The 12106-nt window shown below is 55.6% G+C and overlaps 1 protein-coding gene across 1 annotated transcript in view; it reads left to right on the top strand.

Annotated features, from left to right (window-relative positions):
- Window positions 1-2155: 2155 nt before the first annotated feature.
- LOC114486040 (pleckstrin homology domain-containing family A member 6-like) overlaps window positions 2156-12106 on the top strand; it is a 25342-nt gene continuing 15391 nt past the window's right edge. Inside the window, exons 1-4 of the mRNA XM_028488131.1 lie at window positions 2156-2439; window positions 3886-4434; window positions 5616-6132; window positions 6615-6701. Of these exons, the coding sequence (XP_028343932.1) occupies window positions 2156-2439; window positions 3886-4434; window positions 5616-6132; window positions 6615-6701 (1437 nt within the window). The remainder of the gene's footprint in view (window positions 2440-3885; window positions 4435-5615; window positions 6133-6614; window positions 6702-12106) is intronic.

Below are 12106 nucleotides of genomic sequence, written 5' to 3'. Positions count from 1 at the left end.
CGCACACACACACACACACACACACACACACACACACTCACACACACACACACACACACACACACACACACACACTCCAGCTCGGGAGCTCTGCCGGCAGCCCCGTTAGAACAACGTCCCGGTGACTGACACACCCCTCCATAAACCCCAGATCTCTGTGCCCATCAGCCCCTCTCCTCCTTCCCTTTCCCCTGAGGAGTGCGCTGCCTCTTTAAAACCCAACTCTGAGGGCTGTGCTCAGTGGCCCACAAAAGGTTCAGATTGTGGCTATTCAGTGGCCTTTCCCCAGGGAAGGGAGGGGAGATGAGACAGATGGGGAGGCTTGTCCTGCTGCGGCCACCAAGCGAAACCCTCAGATGGCCAGTAATGAGCCAGCACTGTTCCCACCCAGCCTGCTGCTGAATGGCCTTCCTCTGTCCCTGCACAGCCCCGTGGGGGCTCTGTGGGCTCATCCATGGGGGCACCTCCCTCAATTCTCTGGTCCCCTTTCGTGCTTCCAGGCTGGTGCCCCCTCCTGGCTCCCCATCAATCACCCTGTCTTTTCCCAGGCCCTCTGCCTTCTCCTGTCACAAGCTGTTGTTTCCGTGCCTTTGCTCTCTCCTTGTTTCCCCATGGGTATGTTTTGTCCTCCAGCTTGACCGTGAGCTCTCCAAGTGCTAAGAGCATGTCTTTGCTTTCCCTGTGACTGGGGCCCAGAGCAGAGCTCTGCACACACAGGATGCTCACTGGATGCTTAGCAAATTAATTATTTGCTGCCACTCCTACCAGCCCAGGACACACCCACTCGTTCCACCTGTGTGTCTCCCTCCTCTACAATAACCCTGTGTTCTCCACCCCAGAGGGCTTGCCTGGGCCCCTGCTCTCCATATCCCTGTGCAGTTTCAACCCCCAGATGCCTCCTTACAACTTCACTGGCTTTTCGTCAGCACCTCCCTGTCTCTGCCTACCTGCTGGGCAGCCCTGCTGGAGGGTGGGGCCTGGCCGGATCCAGAGGAAGGAGGCCCATCTCTGTCCTTAGAGAAGTAGGATGCTCCCTCACTGGGTAATGGCTCCTGTGGAAAGACATCATGTGCTGGGGAAGGTGCTGAGGAAAAGTGAAGGTTCGGCTGGGAAAGCACTCAAAGGGTGTGGATTTGACACCGTTGCTTAGGAGGACCCTGGGGCTTGGTCAGAGGATCCCTGTCTTCTCTCCTTCCAACCCCCAGAGACCCAGGATTTAGTACCCAAGGGGTCATAGGCCAAAGTGAAGTTCACATCTGAGACTCTTAAACACTTTTGGATCTCTCATGTTGGATGGAATGAACAAGGCTAGCTGCTTTTTCTGGGAGATTGGTCTCACCTAGGAAGCATTCTGAGACCCCAGAAAGAATCTAGCACTGGAGCGTCTTTTCCTCATGGACCCTCCCCATCAAACAGATGCATCAGTTAAGGCCAGAGCAAAATCTCGAGTTGCTTACAGTTGCAGGGCTGGTCGGGAGCAGAGCTAGGACTAGCACTGGGCTGCCCTGCCTTCTCTCCTCAAGCAACCCAGGTTTGCCGGGTGCAAGCTCTCCACCCCCACTCCCGGTGGGCTGACCTGAGCCTTGCTGGGTGCTGTGGTCCCAGTGGTGACACTGAGTAGCAGGGGCCAGTCTGAAGAGCTCCGCACTTCCGTCTGCTCCTCAACGTTCCTGTCACGTCTCCTGTCTCTCCTTCTGGTGTTTGGTTGACCTGTTCTCTGCTTCTCCTCCTTCTGGCCGCGTGAGGACCCCTCCTCTGGACAGGAGCTCGCTTCTGGGTTACCGCCTGCTGCGCCTGCTTGCAGCCGCCAACTAGGTAGCGTGCTCTGACGGTCTGTGCATGCCCCCCGTGTGCCCGTGCTGTCCCGCTGCGTGGAAAAGAGCGCCAGCTTCTCAGAGGCTGAGCTGGGGCCGAGACTGGCATGTGGTTGGGGTAGGGGGGGCATCTCTCCCGGGCATGGGGTAATTGCCCTTCAAATCAAACGTGGAATTTGACGGGAGAGCGGGCGAGGTAATTGTCCCTCAGGTGGGGCAGGTCAGCTTACCTGGCTATTGGGCTGCCTAGTGGTGCCCAGAGAGCAAGTCAAGGCAGATACTTGGATGCCAGCTGGAGCCCTTGGGACAGCTGTGGGCCTCCTCACGTTGCCCTGAGCTCCATGTGGGGCGAAGAGCTGCAGGTCAGGGGAACGACCTGCCTGACCACCTGTCCTGTGGGCGTGGGTGTCTTCTCCCTACAGGTGACTGTGTGCTGGGTGGACGAGGCTGGGGACAGTTCCACGCACTGCCTCTCCCCACAGGCTGAGCACGCCGGGGTCCGCACCTACTTCTTCAGTGCCGAGAGCCCCGAGGAACAGGAGGCCTGGATCCAGGCCATGGGGGACGCTGCCCGAGTACAGATCCCCCCAGCCCAGAAGTCGGTGCCCCAAGCTGCACGTCACAAGTGAGTGCCGGGGACTGGGCATAGGCATGAAGACTGCTATTAGAGAGAGAGAGGAGGAGCGAAGAGGTGCCCATCTCTATGCCCTTGCTGAGCCCAGCATGTGGACTTGAACCTCTGAGAACACGTGAACCAACTCCTTGCCTCCCAGCAGGATGCCTGGCTAAGTGATTTCAGAGCCTGTAGTCTCTTTGCCCCTGGCCAGCTCCTCCTCCTCCCTCTGAGCTGGTGGAGGCCAAGAGAGAAGCCAGGTTCCATCCGGGGCCTGGCCAGGAGCCAAAGACCAGGGTCATTCGCTCCTTTTGTTATGCAGACAGCCTTTGTGGGCCTCAGGTTTGAATCCCAACTTGAACACTTGCCCACTGTGTGACCTAAGTGTAAGTTACTTAACCTCTGACCCTCAGAGACAATAATTATTGTCCTACCTCATAGGGTTGTGGTGAGGACTCAGTAGTATAGGTAAAATGCTTGACATGCAGCAAGCACTCAGTATGTGACTGCTCCTGTCACTTCATCCCGTGATCACCCGGAGTCTTAGCACCTGTCTCTACTTGAACTGGGCGCTGAGTCTTAAGTTAGATGTTAACAGAGATCCAGCAGAAGGAAGGTTTACAGTATAGACTCCAAGTCTGTGTACATGTCTTGAAAATGTTTACCAAGCAGTGCCTCAGCAAGGATGCTTGACTATGTTGAGTTGGGGAAGGGGTAGGGAAAACATTGTCAGGAGATTCCATCTTCGCTTTGACCAAGGAGTGGAATTCCAGAACTTCACTCATTCTTTTCCTAAATATTTACTGTAAATAGAAAAGTGTATAGGGTGCTAGCAAAATAAGGTAGGAAAGTCTGACAAGCTCCTACCTCGTGGAGCTTACACTCTAATAGAAAGTCCTAGAAGATGCTTGTTTGGGAGAGGGGAACTAGCCTCTTTCTATGCCTGTGAAGTTTGAGGCAACAGCTTCAGCCCCTGGTGCGCCTGCCGTGTTTGATCTCGCACAGTCCTACCCACCCGGCCAACGAGGAGCCCAAGACTCGTGGAAGTTAAGTAACTTTCTAAAGGAGAGAAGGCTGACCTGTCACAAACCTCTGTAGCTGAGACATCAAGGATGGTTCCGATTATGTGTAGTGTATAGTGCACACCAAGTGAGGGGGGCTGGATCAGGGACAGACTACAGGAGAGACCTAGTCTGGGTGAGGTTAGTCTCGGCCATAGCTAGGAGGCTGGACTCGAGGAGTTTCAGCAGAAGGGAGAGGAGGGTCACACATGAGGAGGACCAGGAGGGCGAGACGAGCACATATGCACAGGCAAGCTTGGGTTATGCTTTATAATTGCCCAGGCTGGAGCAAGAATATAAAATGGTAGGATTTAGGAAACAGAATTGGAATGCGTTGCATCCTGTTTCCATCACTGCCTTCCTGTCCATCCTTCTCCACTCCTTTTCTCCTTCCCAGTTTCCCCCCACCTGAACTCCATGCTGGGCTGGAGCCCCTTACAACATCTCCCTTGGCATCCCACAGCCACGAGAAGCCAGACTCTGAGAACATCCCACCCAGCAAACACCACCACCAACCCCCGCAAAACAGCCTTCCCAAGCCTGAACCAGAGGCCAAGACTCGAGGAGAGGGTGATGGCCGAGGCTGCGAGAAGGTGGAGAGGAGGCCTGAGAGGCCTGAAGTCAAGAGCGAGCCTCTGGTGAAAGCCAATGGTGTCCACGCTGGACCAGAACCAGCCTCAGACCCGGGCAGCCCTTACCCTGAGGGCCCAAGGGTCCCAGGAGGTGGGGAGCGGCCCACCCAGCCCAATGGCTGGCAGTATAGCTCCCCAAGCCGGCCGGGGAGCACAGCTTTCCCACCTCAGGACTCAGAGAGTGGGGGGCACCGGCGGAGCTTCCCCCCGCGTGCCAACCCCGACAAAATCGCCCAGCGCAAGAGCTCCATGAACCAGCTTCAGCAGTGGGTGAACCTGCGCCGAGGGGTGCCCCCTCCTGAAGATCTTCGGAGGTGAGGCCTGGTGGGGTGGGGTGGAGTGGGGATGGTGTTCCGGCGGGGGGCTGGGGCTGGGGGAGTGACATGGAGGCACCCTCTGTTGGAAACCTTCTGGAAGCCAGGCTGAATTGGGAAACCAAGAAAACCCCAGGATTCCCTGCTTGCCCAGATGCTTACTAACCCCATGGTTCCATCTGTAGAGTTTACCCCCGGCCCCCGATTCTTGCTCTCTCTGCCTACTTACTTCAGAGGAAGGGACAGAGCACCCCGTGCCTCTCACAGGACGTTGGGGTTGGGCGGCCTGAAACATGCAGGCAGTCACAGCGAGGGCCCTTTAAAGCTGTTCCAGCCAGACATCTGTCCGTGCTTCCCACCCTTGTACAGCATCCAGTGTTTCTACCAATGCGAGACTCACTAACTGCCAAGGCAACTCACTCCGTGTTTGAAGCTCTAACTGTCTGCAAGCCATTATTTATAAGCAGTTTTTAAAAAAGAAAAATGTTGCCACTCATTGGCCCTAGTTCTTCCCAGTAGACCAATTTACTTCTTTATCTAGTGACTGGCTTTCAAATATTTGAAGACATTTATTGGACCGGACTGTGTTCATCAGGGCAAGTGGGGCTGCCGCTCCTTCCCTGGGGGTCTGGGAGGGCAGCTCACTTGGTGGTCTGCCCTGCCCTGGGGAGAGCGCCCCACTAGGGCTGAGTCCCAGGAACGGACTGGTTGGGTCCTTGACAGGATCATAAAATCAGCGACGGCATCCCTTTGTCCCTCCTCCGTTGTCCCCCTCCAGGTGCCTGGTACCCTAGTGTTCTTTCTGCTCTTAGCCTCTCTGGAAAGAATCTGATAAATTGGTTCACGCTGCTGAGATAGAGATGGCTAATAAGGCTTAAAGTTTCTCCCCAGGGAGACAAAGAGACAAAGATGGAAGCTCTGAATGGTGCAATTTCTGGCCTCAGGGAACTGGTTGAGGGGGAGAGCTTTGAGGACAGGTCTTTCCTTGCACTTCTGGAAGCCAGCCTCCGTGCCTGGGCAGTGGGCGCCCCCGTATGCTCGCAAGGTCAGCCTAGGGCACCATTCACCTAGTCAGACCCCACTCTAGGCTGGAGGACGAGGAGGAGGGGCTGGGGCACGGGCAGGTGGCTGGGGGCGTGCCCATTTTGTCTGGCTTCCTTACAAAGTCCTCTCTGTCTCAGTCCCTCTAGGTTCTACCCTGTGTCCCGTAGGGTCCCGGAGTATTTCAGCCCCTACTCCTCCCAGTACCCCGATGATTACCAGTACTACCCGCCAGGGGTACGGCCGGATAGCATCTGCTCCATGCCGGCCTACGATCGGATCAGCCCACCCTGGGCCCTGGAGGACAAGCGGCACTCCTTCCGGAATGGAGGCGGCCCCGCCTTCCAGCTGCGTGAGTGGAAGGAGCCTGCCGGCTATGGGCGGCAGGATGGCACCACCTGGATCCCCAGCCCCTCCCGGCAGCCTGTCTATTATGATGAACTGGATGCCGCCTCCGGCTCCCTGCGCCGCCTGTCCTTGCAGCCCCGTTCCCACTCTGTGCCCCGCTCGCCAAGCCAGGGCTCCTACAGCCGCGCCCGCATTTTCTCCCCCGTCCGCTCACCCAGTGCCCGTTTCGAGCGGCTGCCGCCTCGCAGTGAGGACATCTATGCTGACCCTGCTGCCTATGTGATGAGGCGATCCATCAGCTCCCCCAAGGTGAGCCGCCAGCCTTTCCCTCCTTCCTCAGCCCCTGAGATCCCCCGGAAGCCTAAGGCGATCCGCTGAGAAGAGGTGGAGATGCAAGGGCATCTGGGGACATGGGGTCACTGGGCTGTGTCAGCAGGACCAGGGATGCTGCCCCGGGGGAGCCACTGGCCCTGCGGCTCTGTCCATAGGAGAGCTGCCTTGGGGGATTTGCCTTGCCCCTGACTAGGAACACTGCTCTCTGTGCCCATCCCCAGACTGTACCAGGAGCCCTAATTCTATGTAAGAGGACAGAGAGGGTTCTATCTTTTCAAATCTTGAGGACCTGGACAGATCATTGCAAGGATATTGCAATGGTTAAAGCCTGTCCATTTTAGTTTGAAATCTGCTCTGGGACAGGTGACAAACATCCCTAACCTTGAACTTCAGTTGGTGGGGAAGTCCATATCCCAGCCGGGCCCCCTCACCTCTCCAATCCCCCCTTTCTCTTCCAGTATGATTACCTGGGAGACAGGCGGCCAGTCCCTGCAGGACTGTTCCCCTACAACTACCCACCATCCCCCACGGTCCACGATAAGATGGTACGTCCTCTCCTCCCACTCCACTTCCCCTCAGGACCTCTCCTCCCAGGGCAGGGCCAAACTAGGGCAGACGCAGGGGTGCTCTGTGCCCAGTGCCTGGCCCGTCTGGTCTTTAGCAGCCTCTGGATACCTCCTCCCTCCGGCCTGGAAGCGTGAAACGTCCCCATTCTCTCAATCTCAGAACAACTCCTCTCCAGCATGCGCAGGGGCCTGGACAGGGGGCTTAGGCTATGGGCTGGGAAGAAAAGTTAAGCTAGAGCTCCCCAAACAGGCATGATCTTCTAGTCTTCTTCCCCCTATGTGTACTTGCTTCAAGCTTGTCCTTGCCTGGAATGTCACTCTGGGGGAAAGAGACTAGAAGTCGGATTGAGGAAGAAAAGATTTTCCATACTGTGTCTCCTACTTTCTCTCCCCTTTCTACTTGTGTCTCTTCCGGGAATTTGTTCTCCTGAGAATGTTTGTCTCCACCTGGAGAACTCAATGCAGATGCTCCACCTGGAGAGTTGGGGAGAACAAACAGGCAGAATCCTTGTCCCCGACGGCCTGTTACTGACCCCTCTCTCTGAGTCTTCTCTGCCGGTGTCCAAACTCTATAGCCAAGACACACAGCAAATGCACCCAATCCATAAACAGTGGATTTTCCAGAAAACTCAGAAAAAGCTCCAGGAAGTGCTGACTGCATGGCTTCAGTGGTGCTTCCCTCTCCCAGGGCAGGGCCAGGCCGACCCAGGAGCCTCGGAGTGTGTCCCTTCTCTCGCTGGGCTTGTCCAGCAGACAACCTCTGTGGCTGCACGCACCCTTCCCCCGCTCCCTTCCCTAGACTCCTCAAGGCCAGAGAGGCCTCTCTTTGTCGCTGCCCGGCTAACTCTTAACTGCTTTGCTTCCTTTTTATTGTTTTCTTTTGTCCTGTTCCTGTTTGTTTGTGTTGCTGTTGGGCCTCGGGCTCCGGGTAGGATGAACTTTTAGACCTTCAATTGCAAAGAAACCTAGAGTATTTGGATCAGCAGGTAGGCAGAGCTGGTGCCCCTTACCAACCCCCTGCCCTCCCTACATGCTCTAATTAAAAAAAAAAAAAAATCTTTGCAGAAAGTTAGGAATTGAGTTTCATTATAATTGAAAGCTACAAACCTCACAGAGACACAATTTGAGGGAATAAGGGCCCAGGGAGATGGACCTCACCTGCCTGCTCGGCGCCACTCCTCGGAACCCCTGGGGGATCCACCCATCAAAGACGGGACTGCAGCTGTCTCATCCTAGGCCAGTGTTTTTCCACATTTAAAAATTCATGGCCCATTAAAAACAATGAAAATTCCATACCCTTTTTGTATTTTATGATGCAAAGATCACAGGTTCTTTTTCATTTTCCAAATATAAAATTATGATATCAACCATGCATTTTCTTAGTACAAAGCCCTCTCTCCCCCAGTTGAGAATTGCTGTCCAAGACCCTGAAAACCCACAGGTTACTCGAGGGCAGCATCCGAGCTCCTGGGGCCCCAGAGACTCTGCCCTTTCTGTCCTTCAGCTCTGGTCACCTGGCCACAGAGAGGTGGGCAGACACATAGATGCTGCTCCGGGGAACAAAGAGGGACTTCTTAGGCATATAATTAGTTTCCAGCCTCCAAGGGTCCTGTCTGCAGAATGAATAATCAGTAAAACACTGGCCCCAGGGAGCCGGATTTTAGCTGGGGAAATAGGAACAGGCTGTTTAACCAACAACAAACAGGCCTGCTATACACAGACACGCACACACCCCCACACAGTCAGACAGCCTGTCTTACCCTTCCCCTCCAGACCTGCACGCGTGCGCGCGCACACACACACACACACACACACACACACACACACTCACACACACACACACACACACTCCAGCTCGGGAGCTCTGCCGGCAGCCCCTTTAGAACAACGTCCCGGTGACTGACACACCCCTCCATAAACCCCAGATCTCTGTGCCCATCAGCCCCTCTCCTCCTTCCCTTTCCCCTGAGGAGTGCGCTGCCTCTTTAAAACCCAACTCTGAGGGCTGTGCTCAGTGGCCCACAAAAGGTTCAGATTGTGGCTATTCAGTGGCCTTTCCCCAGGGAAGGGAGGGGAGATGAGACAGATGGGGAGGCTTGTCCTGCTGCGGCCACCAAGCGAAACCCTCAGATGGCCAGTAATGAGCCAGCACTGTTCCCACCCAGCCTGCTGCTGAATGGCCTTCCTCTGTCCCTGCACAGCCCCGTGGGGGCTCTGTGGGCTCATCCATGGGGGCACCTCCCTCAATTCTCTGGTCCCCTTTCGTGCTTCCAGGCTGGTGCCCCCTCCTGGCTCCCCATCAATCACCCTGTCTTTTCCCAGGCCCTCTGCCTTCTCCTGTCACAAGCTGTTGTTTCCGTGCCTTTGCTCTCTCCTTGTTTCCCCATGGGTATGTTTTGTCCTCCAGCTTGACCGTGAGCTCTCCAAGTGCTAAGAGCATGTCTTTGCTTTCCCTGTGACTGGGGCCCAGAGCAGAGCTCTGCACACACAGGATGCTCACTGGATGCTTAGCAAATTAATTATTTGCTGCCACTCCTACCAGCCCAGGACACACCCACTCGTTCCACCTGTGTGTCTCCCTCCTCTACAATAACCCTGTGTTCTCCACCCCAGAGGGCTTGCCTGGGCCCCTGCTCTCCATATCCCTGTGCAGTTTCAACCCCCAGATGCCTCCTTACAACTTCACTGGCTTTTCGTCAGCACCTCCCTGTCTCTGCCTACCTGCTGGGCAGCCCTGCTGGAGGGTGGGGCCTGGCCGGATCCAGAGGAAGGAGGCCCATCTCTGTCCTTAGAGAAGTAGGATGCTCCCTCACTGGGTAATGGCTCCTGTGGAAAGACATCATGTGCTGGGGAAGGTGCTGAGGAAAAGTGAAGGTTCGGCTGGGAAAGCACTCAAAGGGTGTGGATTTGACACCGTTGCTTAGGAGGACCCTGGGGCTTGGTCAGAGGATCCCTGTCTTCTCTCCTTCCAACCCCCAGAGACCCAGGATTTAGTACCCAAGGGGTCATAGGCCAAAGTGAAGTTCACATCTGAGACTCTTAAACACTTTTGGATCTCTCATGTTGGATGGAATGAACAAGGCTAGCTGCTTTTTCTGGGAGATTGGTCTCACCTAGGAAGCATTCTGAGACCCCAGAAAGAATCTAGCACTGGAGCGTCTTTTCCTCATGGACCCTCCCCATCAAACAGATGCATCAGTTAAGGCCAGAGCAAAATCTCGAGTTGCTTACAGTTGCAGGGCTGGTCGGGAGCAGAGCTAGGACTAGCACTGGGCTGCCCTGCCTTCTCTCCTCAAGCAACCCAGGTTTGCCGGGTGCAAGCTCTCCACCCCCACTCCCGGTGGGCTGACCTGAGCCTTGCTGGGTGCTGTGGTCCCAGTGGTGACACTGAGTAGCAGGGGCCAGTCTGAAGAGCTCCGCACTTCCGTCTGCTCCTCAACGTTCCTGTCACGTCTCCTGTCTCTCCTTCTGGTGTTTGGTTGACCTGTTCTCTGCTTCTCCTCCTTCTGGCCGCGTGAGGACCCCTCCTCTGGACAGGAGCTCGCTTCTGGGTTACCGCCTGCTGCGCCTGCTTGCAGCCGCCAACTAGGTAGCGTGCTCTGACGGTCTGTGCATGCCCCCCGTGTGCCCGTGCTGTCCCGCTGCGTGGAAAAGAGCGCCAGCTTCTCAGAGGCTGAGCTGGGGCCGAGACTGGCATGTGGTTGGGGTAGGGGGGGCATCTCTCCCGGGCATGGGGTAATTGCCCTTCAAATCAAACGTGGAATTTGACGGGAGAGCGGGCGAGGTAATTGTCCCTCAGGTGGGGCAGGTCAGCTTACCTGGCTATTGGGCTGCCTAGTGGTGCCCAGAGAGCAAGTCAAGGCAGATACTTGGATGCCAGCTGGAGCCCTTGGGACAGCTGTGGGCCTCCTCACGTTGCCCTGAGCTCCATGTGGGGCGAAGAGCTGCAGGTCAGGGGAACGACCTGCCTGACCACCTGTCCTGTGGGCGTGGGTGTCTTCTCCCTACAGGTGACTGTGTGCTGGGTGGACGAGGCTGGGGACAGTTCCACGCACTGCCTCTCCCCACAGGCTGAGCCCGCCGGGGTCCGCACCTACTTCTTCAGTGCCGAGAGCCCCGAGGAACAGGAGGCCTGGATCCAGGCCATGGGGGACGCTGCCCGAGTACAGATCCCCCCAGCCCAGAAGTCGGTGCCCCAAGCTGCACGTCACAAGTGAGTGCCGGGGACTGGGCATAGGCATGAAGACTGCTATTAGAGAGAGAGAGGAGGAGCGAAGAGGTGCCCATCTCTATGCCCTTGCTGAGCCCAGCATGTGGACTTGAACCTCTGAGAACACGTGAACCAACTCCTTGCCTCCCAGCAGGATGCCTGGCTAAGTGATTTCAGAGCCTGTAGTCTCTTTGCCCCTGGCCAGCTCCTCCTCCTCCCTCTGAGCTGGTGGAGGCCAAGAGAGAAGCCAGGTTCCATCCGGGGCCTGGCCAGGAGCCAAAGACCAGGGTCATTCGCTCCTTTTGTTATGCAGACAGCCTTTGTGGGCCTCAGGTTTGAATCCCAACTTGAACACTTGCCCACTGTGTGACCTAAGTGTAAGTTACTTAACCTCTGACCCTCAGAGACAATAATTATTGTCCTACCTCATAGGGTTGTGGTGAGGACTCAGTAGTATAGGTAAAATGCTTGACATGCAGCAAGCACTCAGTATGTGACTGCTCCTGTCACTTCATCCCGTGATCACCCGGAGTCTTAGCACCTGTCTCTACTTGAACTGGGCGCTGAGTCTTAAGTTAGATGTTAACAGAGATCCAGCAGAAGGAAGGTTTACAGTATAGACTCCAAGTCTGTGTACATGTCTTGAAAATGTTTACCAAGCAGTGCCTCAGCAAGGATGCTTGACTATGTTGAGTTGGGGAAGGGGTAGGGAAAACATTGTCAGGAGATTCCATCTTCGCTTTGACCAAGGAGTGGAATTCCAGAACTTCACTCATTCTTTTCCTAAATATTTACTGTAAATAGAAAAGTGTATAGGGTGCTAGCAAAATAAGGTAGGAAAGTCTGACAAGCTCCTACCTCGTGGAGCTTACACTCTAATAGAAAGTCCTAGAAGATGCTTGTTTGGGAGAGGGGAACTAGCCTCTTTCTATGCCTGTGAAGTTTGAGGCAACAGCTTCAGCCCCTGGTGCGCCTGCCGTGTTTGATCTCGCACAGTCCTACCCACCCGGCCAACGAGGAGCCCAAGACTCGTGGAAGTTAAGTAACTTTCTAAAGGAGAGAAGGCTGACCTGTCACAAACCTCTGTAGCTGAGACATCAAGGATGGTTCCGATTATGTGTAGTGTATAGTGCACACCAAGTGAGGGGGGCTGGATCAGGGACAGACTACAGGA

This window comes from Physeter macrocephalus, chromosome 4 (assembly GCF_002837175.3).
Source record: "Physeter macrocephalus isolate SW-GA chromosome 4, ASM283717v5, whole genome shotgun sequence".
NCBI classification, from domain to species: Eukaryota; Metazoa; Chordata; class Mammalia; order Artiodactyla; family Physeteridae; genus Physeter; species Physeter macrocephalus.
Note: the sequence above shows the minus strand (reverse complement) of the source record. Positions and strands in the feature narration are given on the sequence as shown.